General features: G+C 42.2%; 1 protein-coding gene across 1 annotated transcript in view; it reads right to left on the bottom strand.

Annotated features, from left to right (window-relative positions):
* mctp1a (multiple C2 domains, transmembrane 1a) overlaps positions 1-14762 on the bottom strand; it is an 86512-nt gene that overhangs the window by 10958 nt on the left and 60792 nt on the right. Inside the window, exon 17 of the mRNA XM_042487805.1 lies at positions 627-736. Coding sequence (XP_042343739.1) covers positions 627-736 — 110 coding nt within the window. The remainder of the gene's footprint in view (positions 1-626; positions 737-14762) is intronic.

Below are 14762 nucleotides of genomic sequence, written 5' to 3'. Positions count from 1 at the left end.
AACAAGCTGATCTGGATGTCCCTGCACTACAAATTCATCACACTCACTGGAACTGTGCAGACAGAAATAACTTCGCCCCTAAGTCATACAGATCAGCACTGCAGGGTGAAAATGGGCTTTGACTCTCTACATCTCACACTATGTAATCAGTAAAATGCTTTCAACTTTACAGAAACACAGGTCACAAATGTGTCGGCTTGATTTAAAATGTTTTTAACTGTAACCAAAGAAGGAACCTGCGGCCTGACTCCTCTTTTTACTACAGCTTTTAATCAAAATGAAATTCCCTGGCTTCCCTTTGCTTTGTATGTATCAAAAGTGAAGGCGCTTATGTATGCAGAAGTGAAAAAATATTTTTTTTGTGTGTGTGTGCAGCAGTGTGTTTAATCTAGTATATACATGATTGAGTTAAGAGGTCATGCAGGGTTAAATGAGATGTGATGGACATAAAGACAGACAGCCTGTGTGTTTGTCTCTCAGGGCCGAGTGTCACGCTGGCAGTGTTTCCAGAGAGCAGCACAGTTTTACTCAGTTAGGCTGGCAAGGGGAAGCGGGGCAACCTGACACTGGGACGTGCGAAGCAGAGCGGAGCGGGCCCGCTGCCGAGGAGCGGGCTTACGACTCACTTCTTTATCCTCTCGCCATAGGAGGCCACTTCATCCAGTGCATTCTGCACACTGATGCACACGTCCTGAATGGCATAAAGCTTGTTCATGAAGCCCTTTCTCTCTGAGTCCTGCATGAGGACAGATAGAGATGTAGGCGAGGGAGAAAGAAAGCAAGGGTGAGGGAGGAAGAGATGGAGAGAGACAGTGAAGAGAGGGGAGGAGAGAGAAAGAGGGGAAAGAAGACAGAGGCTGGGCACAGGCATCTTTGTGGAAACAATACATTTTAAATAGCGTCAAAGATTTGGGAAGGGAAGCCAAATCACCGGATATCCTGCATGAACTGACGGAGTGCTTTCATTCCAGGCAGTAATAGAGATATAAAGTCGGCAGAACAAATCAAAATGCTCACACAGGAAAATTTGAATATGTGAATAGAGAGGCAGAATTAAACTGAAAGCCGAATGGATACATCAATCTTTGGTCGCTCTCTCTCTCTCTCTCTCTCTCTCTTTCTGCCGCTGCCAAGATGGCTAGGAAGACCGGGCAGAGCCCTCTTTTGTTCTACTGGCTGGCACACTGTGATGATGTCACCAGCCGTGACATCATTATCATCCTCATTAAACGTCGTCACCCACCATGAAGAGTTCTTCCTTTTCAACTTTTGATGGTTGAGAACTTGAGAACACTGTGAGGAGCGGAGGGGGGAGGGGGAAACCACAAACTAGACGGGCAATCTAACATCTACAATCCTCCCCTCTCTCACTGAAACAAAGTGAAGAATTGAAGAAGTCATGCAACAGTCAACGAGCTGCCTGCTGACTGACAGGCAGGCAGGGACAGGATGGATCTGGACAGAATGAGGTGACAGAGAGTGATCGAGAGCTGTTGGCTGAGTGGGGACATCAACACGTAGACTGCTTGCGGCTGGATGTGATTGGTGGGCATGCTTAGGAGACAAACGGGGGGCATAACAAGAGGAGGAGCGCTATCATTTATCAGGAGAAAGTTACAAGTGTGGTACTATCACAGGTGGTCAGTTTACAACAACATGACAGCAGCAGACTTTCATTATAACATCATCCAGTTCTAGTACAAGCATGCAGTGAACTCTTGCTGATATACAAAAATGTTGTTTTTTTTTAGGGAAGGGAGCATTGCTGTTATTCTCTAGGTGGAAGAGTTGATGTGCTCTTTTCTCCTGTTGTTAAGGAACAGTGTGTAGGATTAGGTGGCATCTAGCGGTGAAGATTATAGATTGCAACTAGCTGAAACTTTTCACGTTTCACGTGTGAACTCCTGGTTAGGGTTACTTTAGTGTTCCTTGCTCAGGAGGTTTTTACCGGGAGGCGAATTATCCGCAGAGGTCTCTTCCTCTCCATAGCAAATGGACCAGGTTATTTAAACCACAAAAAAAAAACCCAGAGTAAAGCAGTTTCACATTACAAATCAGTGTCTCTCTGATTCTGTTCAGTTTATCACAGATTGACCGCTCGCCCAGCACCTGCTAATGTGTGCTCAACTTTTTTTCTCTGATGACGAAAGGTCCAGACATTAAGGTTTTTACTGCAAACCGAATTATCTGCAGAGCTGTCTTCCTCACCAAAACTCACAAACCAGTTGATTTTAAATCATAAGAAAGACTGAAAAAAGCCATTTCATTTTAAAGAATCAGGTTTTCTCTAACACTGGTCACTAAAGAGGCCTATTACTATTCCTAGAATAGCAAAGGCATGACCCCCCCACTTTCCCTCACACTGGCTAGTACTCACTGCCTTCCTTGGTTGGATTGGGTAGGTTTAGGTAAGCTGAGTGAGACTGATTGGGGTAAGAATGTCAGGGTAAGCCATTCAAAGCAGAATAAGGCAGAGTCGGGGGGGGGGGTCTTACCTTTGCTATCCTAGAAAACGAATATTGTGGGTTGCGGAGGGGCTGGTAACTACGGTGGCTGACTATGAGACACAAAAATCTCCCTATCTAGAGCCAGTTTGGTTTGTCTGCTCTGGGCTACTGTAGAAACGTGGTGGGAAAACAGTGCAGACTCCATGGACGAGGACCCGATCCCGATACAGGCATAAACGTCTCATTCTAAGGTAATGAAAACACAACAATTCTGATTTCCTTTGATTATATACTAAGAAAACACATTTATTATATTCCATTTCTGTCTATGTTGTATTTCCCTCTAAATCCTACACACTGGACCTTTAAACAAATGAACACTTGCAAATTAAAAAATTAAGTAAAGCTGCCAGAAACCTTAAGAAAAGAGATAATCTGGATGTCATAAAGCTGGGAAATATTAGGATATTTCACAGCTGTTTGAAATATTAAAGGCAAAATGGACAGAAAAAAGATGAAGCTTTAGTGAGAAAAGTTTAAGAGAAACCAAAAGATTATAGCATAACCCTACATGGCCTCCAAATTTTTCTCATTTGTTAGAGAAACAGCATGTAAAGCAATGGCTGAGTTATTGATGAAGATGGATGGACATTGTTAGATTAGAGAAGTAAAACTCAGAGTAATCCTAATCATTATACCCAAAGAAGACAGCAAAGCAGTCAAAGACGTGAAACCTCCAGGACCCCAGAGGCCTTTCCCACATTTCGCTCCTTGAAGCCAGCCCCCCCACACCACCACCTCACCACAACCCTCCCATCGAGACCCAAAACACCAAGTCGGCCCCCACTGCCCTGAATCCCACCCCTCTTTTTGCTCTCCATCCAGGATCAGATAATGTGAAAAATGAACCATGGAGCAGTCAGGGAGACCACATGGCCTCCCCAGCAAAACCACACAAGACAAATAGATATAATTAGACAGCGTCCCTGGGTTATTTTTCTTCGCAAATATTTTACAAGACTCTCCTTCTTTCTTCTTCTCTCTCTCCTCCTCTTCTCAGTCCTTTCCTCAGAGTCCATCTGTTTTCCATTGCTCGCTCAAACAAATCTTAGAACGCAGGGTCTATTGTGCTGGGCTGGGTTCGGCCGTGCCGAGTCGGGCTGGGCTGGGTCAGGCCGTTTCTTTTTCGGGAGGGTGTTTGAGAGCCAGGGGAGTGGTGTGAGAGAGCGGGCGGGGGTGGAAAGGATAGGTCGGAGGTCATTAGAGTATAAACCATTGCCACATGCCCCTCGGACTGCGGTCTGACTCGTATTTCCTGTCTTCAAACACGGCTTGGGGAGGCGGGAGGTAGCAATAACACAGAGGGCCACGGAGAACCTTGTTTTCCCAGCTTCCCCGCACACTGCGCACATATGGAGCCAGGCAACCTGTTCTTATAATGGAACCTAATATGCACACAAAAACACACACACACACACACACACACACACACACACACACACACACACACACACACACACACACACCCTACAGCTATTAGATAAGGTTGATCTGCACACCTGGTCTTACTGTGTGACTCTACAAATGATATTATATCCTCACAGATTATATAACAAGGGCCCTTGACACCTAAAAGCAGTTTCTTTCTTTACCAAGCAAGTTTGTTTTAGACTGCAATGTCATCACTGATAGACAGGGAATTGACACAGAAAGATAAGCAGAGAGCCATGGCATTCACACATCACAGTCAAGGTTAGAGGAAGCTTTCTCTTGGCTTAGATATGAAACAAAATATGAAATTTTTGAATCACTGAGTTGAGCTTTCTAAGACGCACATTTACACATCCTCAAGAGTGGATCCATCATTGGTAAAATAATTTAAATCAAGGACTCATGCTCTCTGTGGTTTTGTGAGGAATGTGTGTGCATGTGTCATCCACCAGCTCACATGTGATACGTGATGAGAACATGGTTTTCCAGTCCTGAGCTTCTGGTCTCACTCAGGAGGATGAGCATGGTCTGTGCAGGAGATGCAGGGCTGGTCTTTTCATCTGTCTCTTCCTGTGTCTGTCAGAAACACTAAGTGGGTTTGTTTGGAGACCTGAAGGCACGGCTAATAAAATTAAATCAGTGAGGCCCTCTCGCTTTGACTTGGCTACAGTTGCAAGTTATGTTAAACCTCAAAGTAGGCTACAAATCCCAGCACCTTTGACAGCAGTTGTTCTGAAGGATGATGCTGCATGGCTTGAATTGTTCAGACAGATAGTGTAATAAGCTTGCCTAATGAGTTTAGCATCGTGCATTTTAATAGACTGGAACTGTAGGTTAATCTGCTATGTGTTACACTGACATGTTACAGTAACTGCCAGTTCGGTTTGTGTACTACAAATTATCAATGCAGTCAGCTGACAGAGCAGTCATTCTTGACGATTTCCTCTACTGTAGGACAGCTGTGAATCTATGTAGATGTGATATGTACCCTTTCTATCAAGTACACATGTCATTGGTACCTATATGTGAAGTACAGTACATACACCACCATTCCACTATGTGGAATATCCCTAACTTCACAAATAAGAAATAAAGGAGATCTGATTCTGAGATTTATACCAAAGATCTTGTGCCAGATGTATAAATGATGCATATGCACAAAAAAATTCAATTCAACAATTCAATTTAAACTATTTATAATGTATCACTTTGAGTTGCATTCGTGCCATAATCTTTCAGTTAATGATTTTTTAATTTGATCCTTAGTAACGGCAAACTTTGTAAGGTCAGTTTCAATATGAGTTCTATCAATGAATTATTGTTAATACTTTTCATGTTTTTTTGTAAACATACTTTTTCATGTTTCATGTTCATTAATTATAATGATTGAGATTTTACCACAATGAAGATTTACAGAAACATGATGCAATGAATTAGTGGTACAGACGCTACAAATATCCACAGTCTAATAACTGGTAGAGAGGGCACAAGCTGTGGGTGTGGAAATGAGGCTCATACATGTGTGCCCAGCTCCATAATGACTGAGATTTATAAAACATACATATGTGCGACTTTATAAATCTGACAAAAATAATTCGTATTTCTGTCTTGGTATATACACACAGTTACAGTTTTGAATCTAAACACAGTTTTATGAACTGGCCCCTATGGCTTGCTTTTTGCAACTACACTGAACCAAATGCTTCACACAAAGGATTTAAAATGATTGCATATGTAGCAGAGAGGAGTAATGTTAAATGAAAACAAAATATATGCAAGAATATCAAAACACTGAATATAATATAGGATCCCCAGTTGTGGGTTGACGGAATATATAAGAGAGAATACACACTGCTTTAATTAATTTTCTGAATGCCCATGACCATCAGTACTCTACTGATTTGCTAATTTAAAACATCAGTAATTTGTGCGTACTCCAGAGTGTCTATCTAATATAAATACAAAGGAATCTTGAGGCCTTTACCCTCCTCTCTGTCGTTTTTATTCATTCTCTTTGTCTTTTCCTGTGTGATGGTCTATCTTTTCCTTTGAATAGCATCTGTTTTATAATCTACTGCACAGCAAAAGGTCAGGGCCACTCAGATTTTGATGTGAGTTCACCGTAAAGTTAGAAGAAGTGCAAACTACTGTGTATTAAATGAAAAAGTGCATTGAGACAATCTGTTTATCCCCTTGAATGAAATGTTTCTATGTGCAGAGGAAATCTTTGACATCAATTAACTCTCATCAGGCTGGTAGCAGAAATATTTAGTGAGTTGGTGTCCTTTGTTGAGAGCGAGAGCTGTTTTAATTGCATGCACGCCGTTTAAAGAATATAAATGCATCTTTTGTGGTTATGTCCAAAGTTTGCATCATTGTTTGGATGTGTGTGATATGAAATTTCAGCAAAGCACCCATCAGTTCAGCACTGAGCCACCTTGTGTACAAGTGTGTGGAGCAGGCTGCATCATGGGAGTGCTCGCATCAGGAAAGACAGAGGCGGGAAAGGCTCGTTAAAGTGATGTGAGCTGTTTGCACGCGTTAAGGAGAAACAACCCTCAGTGACACCAGAGAGAGCCCAGGGACGCACAGCTTCTCACACACACATGCACAGAAACAGCCAAGTCAGGCTAACCACATTGCACTTGCTGGTAAATTGTGGTAAACAAATGTGGTAAACTCCTTGAAACACTTGATTAAATATTTAACAAAGGAAAGATGCACAATGCCTCTGTGTACTCGACTGCTCCATTTCTCTTTTAGGGAGATAGCATCATGCCAGAGTACATCTATATGCAAAAGTGCAAAGTGAGCAGTTGTAAACTTTGCAAAGACAGTATGTTCTCCACTGACCCAAGGCCTAGAGCTAAACAAGAGAGAGGTCACTAAGGACTTAGCCTATTACGCTGGACTCAAATATCTGTCCTATATCTACTGGGTGGAAATAGAGAGAGCCATTTGAGACTGTTTTAACCTCCGATCACATTGTTCTCCCTGCTGGGTTACACCATAAAAATGATAAACCTAACTGTTATAATGCAGCACCATACATCCCATCACGCCACAAAATGAGCCTGAACCACAAGTGGCTGACGCTCATTGCTGCTGTGCTAAAATTGCACCTGTTTTTCTTTGTTTTTCTTTTTTCGCCTCTCTCACTCTGGCAGCACAGTAAAAATTGAAATGTCATATAAAACGTGACAGGATGCTAATATGTGGCTCCCAGAGGGCATCTGAAAGCGTTCTTGTTGATTTTGTAACTGCAGAGGGAGGCGGCATCCCTCCCATTTCCACCCCAGGAAAAAGAGAAGAAAAAAAATGCTGAAAAGTTGAGTAAGTTGAGGAATGCTTTAGGGGTGACACAAATTCAATTTCCAAAGGCTGTGCAAGAATTAGGAATGACAGAATAATAAATAGTGCATACAATTAGCATCTTCTGTATATTTAAAATGTGATGTGTTGCGATCTCTCTGTAAAATAAATTATGGATAAAATAAATAATGATTTTTTACCCACTAACATATTTGGCTGTGCTAAAATTGTTGACTTACTGTAATCAAATTAATAAAATTTAGTGACTGACGAAAGTGCAACACTGTTCACGAGTAGGAGAGAATGCTTTCATTTGCTTATTAGCATTCACTGATGGCATTCAGTTCAGTCTGGTAATTTTTCGTTTGGCTCTGTACGTGAGTAAAACATCTGACTCCAAATAGCTAAATGGGCAGATGTCCTGTCTCTAAAATGAAGCAAGCAAGCAAGAGCATTTTGCATTGTAGGTACATTACAAAATGCTCAAAAAAAGTCTTTATTAGTGTACTTATGTACAAAAGGGTAGTCTGATTATTAAAGGGATACTTTGCCTATTTTCAACAAGCAATGTATCACAACAATATCAATAGTATAAATGTGTAAATGAAATGTGGTAAACTTCCCTCCATCTTACCAGCATGCAAATCTCTGTGCTCATTTCTAAGCTCAAATAAATGCATCATCTGCTGGAATTTGATGGCTTCTGGGTTGTTGCTCGGACTACAAAATGTATATACAAAGAGTATAGAAGCAGTTCGAGAGACACTCCGACCAAACTTTGAAACTAAACAGTGCTGGTTAAACCAAGATTCTGCGACTGCATTGCCTTGTTCTAGCCAGAAACATTTTTAGTGCACTGTTTATCTTAAATACAGGAGTTTTTGAACAGGAAGTGGCCGCCATACAGTTTCCTGTATTGTAAAAACGGAGGCTGAAAATACTGAGATGAAACTGTAAAACAAATATAACATACCATTCTTTACGTTACTGCACTGCTTATTTCAGGCCTTAAATGTTTTCAGAAAATATTTGAGTACACTATTTAGCTGCAATACAATACAGCCTGTCGCCATATTGCTTTCTGTGTCAAAAACAGACAAGCTTGCATTAAAACACCCACCAGTGGAAGTCTTTATTGGTCTAGTGTGATGCAGTGCATTCTGGTAGTTGTAGGTGTTCTACCTCTTGAGCAAAAGCGAATGCAAAAGCGAATGCCACAGCCCTTTCTGCTTTCTCTTGTCATGTAGAGCCACTTTAAAAGTATTTGCATCATTTTACCGCATAGACAGCCTAGTTCTATGAAAAGGCCATCTTTCTGGTGGTGAAATGGCTCTTTAATCAGCATAACAAGACACATTTGTTGCTCATGAAAACTTTGTAAACTTCTTAAGTGATTTGTCACTTGTTCAACTTTTTCGAGGCATAATAAATGAATATTTTCATGCAGCATGGAGTACTTTTTCTCTCTCATGTTGACCACTTAAATAGTTCAGCTCCTAAAACAGAGGCACATTATGTAAGCCAATGACTGCCCTTAAAATTAAAACTAATATGTTTCATCTGTGCCTATTCCAAGTATTACCAACTCCACTGGGGAGCGGTGAGTCACAGATTTCTCCCACTGGGAGTTAAGAGAGGCCCTTAAGGGGGAAAAAAAACAAACTTGGGAACCCAGTGGCCTAGAAGAACATCTCCGTTCTGTCAGGAAACGACAACAAGACGAGACAAAAGGCCTTGCGACCGGCCTCAGATGCCACCATGCAACCTGGCACCTCGCCAGCGCCACATGAAAGAGGCAGATGTTCCCTTTTTTTTTTAAGCTGCGGTTTTAATAAATAATTTATCTCATACAACAACTAATCCATGAGCGAATGGAGGGGATACATCTCTATTTCCCTCCCTCTCTTTTTATCATAAACACATAAATATCTGTTTAACTAGGGCGTTGAGATGTGCTGCACGTCCTCCTGGCCCTCATCAAGCGGCTCACACACACAAAGGCCACGTTAAGATGTGAAGGGGTGTCCCACTCCCATAGGCCCACATGGATGAATGTGAGGAGGAAAATGTGTATATGTGTATGTCTGTGTGGAAAAGATGTACACACAGTTTTCTTTGAGAATATCCATGTGTGCTGAGGGTTGCTCCGACAAAGCCAAAGTCAAACTCCAGTTTAGACTGTCAGCTGAAGGTGGACCAAGCAGACACAATGCTCTCTAGTATTAATTAGTCTCTTTACCCAGCTTAGTCCCATAGCGAGGATAAATATACGCATATATAAAAGAGAGGGAAAGAAGAAAGAAAGGAGGGAATAAAAGGTAGAAGCGGCAGTGACATATTTTCAGTTTGACCTCTGCTTCCTATCCTAAAGAGAAGGTTTCTGGTGTTATGAGTTGGTGTGTCTCTGATGAGTCTGGGTGGCAGGAGGTCGTTTGCCACTGATCATCTTTACGCAGCTCCCCCTGGGGCCTCTCATCACCTCCACCACACCAGCCACTCCATCAGACTCAAGGTCGGGCGCCCACACGCACACATAAATGACTACCACCCCACAACTTTGGTGCTACCCTTCCTCGCCTCCTGCTGAACGCCACCCGACCCCCGCCTACCCTGCACCCCCAGCCTGCCCAATTTTCCCCCACATTGCTTCACCTCTGCTCCCCTGCTCCTGCACTCTCCTTCCCCTGTCCTTCCCAGGATCTGGCCTGGCAGTTTGTGATGAATGGGACAACATTACTCTTGTCCTCTGTTGGCCTGGTTTAGCTGCTCCAGCCCGTCTCCCCCTCCATCTGACTGTCAGTCTGTCTTTCTGTCTCTGTCTCTCTCTGCGTTGCCTTAAAACATATGCTATTGCACAATCTAAAATCTAGATTCATTTCTTTTGGTTATACCCCACAATAAAAGTCCACATTGGCTTTGACATCTTATCTTAATAAGGTGCAGAAATTCTATAATTAAATTAGAAATGGAAATTTATTTTTAAGACAAATATAGGCTTTTTTATAAATTCTGTGAAGTGGAGTATGTATCCAAAAGACTCTAACTAATTGTGATTTTGGACTATGCAGTACTTAACATTTTTTAATTAGGTAAATCAAATCTTACTCTTATTCTGGTAAAATCAAATGATTCATCACCTAGGTGTGTGAATCTCTTGCTAACTTTGGCGTACCTTTAATTACATATTCATGTTCAGAGAGACACAGGCAATAGAAACAGCTGTAACATCCACTGTTTTAAACTTTGTTTTGGAAGAAAAAAAAATCGACAGAGCGCGGGTGCATCGCTATGAAGTGAAGGGATCACGTCTTCAAAAAAGTAAATAAAATATGCATCCTCTCTGTGCTCATTACAGATTTATGACTCTTGTTAAAAGAAAAGGTGGCGGCTGCCTTCTAACATGTCTGACTTTCAAATTCAGACGACACTGCTGTCAAGTGTTGTGCTCCACATTCTGTCCAATGAGAGACCGGGAGGGCTGAGTGTGTGCCGTCTTCAACATCCTATTTGGTGAGAGTCTCGCAGAGACTTACTTCGGGTGGATGAGAGCACACAAGAACTCCTCACCTACAGTGCAACGAGTGCTCGTCGTAATCCTTTGATGCATAGTTCATCAGTCAAAAAGTTCAGTTGGTTCAGCCGCTTGTGTGTATGTGATTCAGAACAATAACAGTTGGGGGAGTAGACATTGCTGCATTAGGCATAATGAGCATTGGGATTTGCTCCAGCAATATGAAATAGTTTTGCTGTTTCTGTAGCAACTTTTAAGAAAAAGCGCTCACAAGCGCATTCAAATCACCCCACCACCCGCAATGGCACACACATGCACACACGTATACACACTCAGGGCTCTGAAACTCATTAGAAAATTAGTTTGTTTAGTGCTTATTATCAGTGACTTCGGGGTCATAAGGTCTGAAAACAATCATTATTTCTGAGAGGAATGCAATTAGTGCTTTTCAAAAACAAAATCTGAATCTAAAAGTGTATTTTTTTGGAAAAATAAAAAACATCACTCTATAAGGGGAATTTTATTTCCTTATGGCCTCTCACTGCACAAATTATACCCCAAATAGGTCAAAATTCACTCCAGTCGCTCTCAATGTCACCCTTTCATAATCCAGAGCCAAAAGTCCCGCCAGCAAAAAATAGTTTACACACTGTTGCACCTCAATACAGCTGTCACCTTGCTGTGTAACAGGTCTACAGTGCTACAGGGAAGTCACACACAAAGACGGGAGCAGCCTTCCATGCTGGAGCCCCATTAGTTCCCCCATCACCTTGAAGAGCAGGCAGAGGCGGAGGCCTCGAGGTGGGGTTGGGTTGCGGGCCAAACGTGCAGTGCGTGGGTGTTGATTGAGACGCGGACAGGGGACAAGTATTGCACACAAACCCCGACAGGACGGCAGACAGAGGCCGTCGGACAGACGATGAGCTAAATAGGAAACCGTAAGACAGCGACACACACCATAAGGAGTGCCAGAGCCACACACATGCCCACTTACCACCATTGCTCGTATCCACTCAAAGTGCCAGGAAGCCAACATATCCTCGAGGATATGGTTTTTATCACGGCTGTCCTCCCAGGGGCCTGGTTTAGGGTCCTTGTGGATAGATTACAGTGAGATTTTCTCTTTACCACCCAGAGAAATTAAGGTGAAAGGGTAAAAGAAAAAAAATGTGGATGTTTTACAACTGGGTCTTAAAGCTGACGTTTTGGGCAATGTAACAAGGCTATAGCCTGTAGGTAAGAATAACATTGTTCTCACCAAATGTACTGCAGAGATTGTAAACATACACACTGCACTGAAAACAGCTTTAGCCCTGCAACTCATACCAGAGTCTTAATTGATTTTTTTTCCAGTACTCTTTGTATCGACTTCAAAATAACTGAATTTGATATTCCATTAGACTATTGCAAAGCTGTATCCAGAGAAGCACCCATGTCTACAACATAATCTTTACAATGACAGTGGTGAGTATATTTGTTTTGACCTATAAGCATAATCTACAAAACTACAGAAAAAGACCCACAGTGCAAAAACAACACATTTCATTTAAATAACAAAGGCCAGAGTTAAAGTAAAAGTGTTAAGAGGATGGCGGAGAGTCAGAGATTGAAGGAGAAATGAGAGAAAGCAAAAGACAAAGCACTAGATCTGTATCTGGGGGGAATAGAGATAGTGAGAGATGATCCACCTGATGTATGTGTGTGACAAAGAGGAAAAACAAACAAACAATGCAGTGTATTTTGCATAGAGAGACAATACCCCTCCATGCCTCTTTCACCCTCCTTTTTGTTTTCATTCCTCCCTCTATTAGTGAAACATGATTAAAATGCAGTTCCTACCAGCGTCTCTGCTGAACAACGAAAAAAAAGAGAAGAAAAAAAACAGTGAGATGGGAAGAAAAATGAAGCGGAAAAGTCAAAAGCATCTTTTACAGCGTGACGCTTTTCATCCTTCACAGGCGGCGAGAAGAAAAGAACACAGACATTCAAACTTTTTTTCTCTTCCCATCTCTCCCTCTGTCTCTTTCCCCATTCTCCTCAGCAGTTGAACCCCCCCCCCGATACCTGAGGACAACCTTGCTGCATCAGAGGCTCAATAGCCTCCCCAGAACAACATTTCAGTCACACGTCTTTTTTCAGAGCATTGATATAATTCCCAGTGCTCTCTTTAGTCCAATTACATTGTGCCGTGTTGCTATCTGAGCGATCGGCACAGTGCCGTGACTGGGACTGAGAGAGGAGTGCCGGGGCTTGAGAAGGTGCCGCAGAGCTCCATATGCTATCTGGAGATAAGTCAGAAAACTTACACTGTTTTTAACCGTATTCACACAGACAAAGTGTGTGCCTTATTTAATATTACATGGAGCAGAGATCCTAGACGCTTGCTTAATGACACACGGAAGAAGAGACGAAACGGAGGAGAGAGAATACAAAAAAGAGAAATATGTAGCTGAAATGGCAGTGAGGCCTGCAGGATGAGAACTCAATGTGTGTGCCAATACTTGCTGTTTGCTAGGAGTTGCATACTTGCCAGAGAGCCATTGATAAACACAACATGTGCGTGATTGCATGTGAACATGTATGTGCGTGAGTCGTGCCTACAGGGAAAGCAGTAGAGGGCGGAATGGCTGTCTCAGCACTACAGATGAGAGCGATAAAGAGATACTGTGGTGTAGGAAGACGGCTGTGTAGCAGGACAGATGAATGAACAGAGTATTGTGTATGTTTATATTATATACACAGAGGACTCATAAAGAGAATAATTTATGAAATAGCACTCATAAAACTGATGACACCAGACACGCATTGCAACTTGCTCTAACCTTTGTGGACCACTGGCTGGGTGGGAATTACCATATCAAGACTGTTCATTGTGTGTTATGCAAGTTGTGCATGAGTCATACAGTCCGATATTATTCAACACTGTATTTTCATCCCATAAGGCACAGTCTTGCTCACAGGATGTAGCATGTGCGTATACGTCTGCCATTGGTTGCCTATTTCAGATGGACTACTCCTCCCCTGCCGCTTTCTTCTAGTAGGACTGCCTAATAACTTGGTATTTCACCTGGATGGGCGTTACAGGATGCAGCAATTGCACGTTCCGGCGAGCTCCATGAACATCTCAGCCCATGCTCTGAGTGGACATTCATACTTTATGCGTGTACATTTGTAAGAGCGAAGAGTAAAAATCCTGAATTAATTTTGCTTTGATAAAAATGAGAAGTTGGACTGAGTGGCAAAGTACGGGCTAGATTTAGTTCTAAGGCTTTGAAAATGATTTATACTAGACTGAATAATACACGCATACAGGTATGATGGCATAAAGAATATACATATTTTCCTATCATTTGTATATTTGGTCTCAATCCCATGTATAAAGAAACAGTCTGCCTTGTAAGCCCATTTAGGCTGGGCATCTTCTGGTGCAAGATACTACATTAATGTCAGAATACAGATCATCAGCAGATTTTTTTTGTTAGGTGAGATAATAAGAATGCACATCAGGCACACAAAACATAGAGCCTGTTTAGACCTGGTGTTAACATGCATTTTGGTGAGCTGAACACAGGTGGACAGCCAAGACATATTGCTGTTCACGCCTGTGCCCATCATGTGCCTCCAGCTGACCATTTGTGTTCAGATTTCATTACTGCCACACGTACAGTTATTACATTCACACATGCTTACTAGTCACATTAGCAGTTGTGTCAGTACAGCTGGAGATATCGCTGTCAGTAGAATTAAACATGTCTCTTTCCGTATTGCAAAACAATCGACGATCAAGCAACATTTTGACCAACTCGACATAAAATGATTAAGTTATAGAGCATTAGCATGCTGTCGCCAAAACAACCCCAGCACATCCTGCACTGGTGACGTAATCCTTGTGTGGGACCCATCAGGAGGCATTATTGTTTACACTGAGGTCAAATGCACCCAACATCACCTACACAAGTGGTTTGAGTGATCAGATCACAGTGCCTCTTGATGGTCCTTTA

The sequence above is a fragment of the Plectropomus leopardus genome, chromosome 6, assembly GCF_008729295.1.
Source record: "Plectropomus leopardus isolate mb chromosome 6, YSFRI_Pleo_2.0, whole genome shotgun sequence".
NCBI lineage: Eukaryota > Metazoa > Chordata > Actinopteri > Perciformes > Serranidae > Plectropomus > Plectropomus leopardus.
This window is presented reverse-complemented; position numbering and strand designations above follow the sequence as displayed.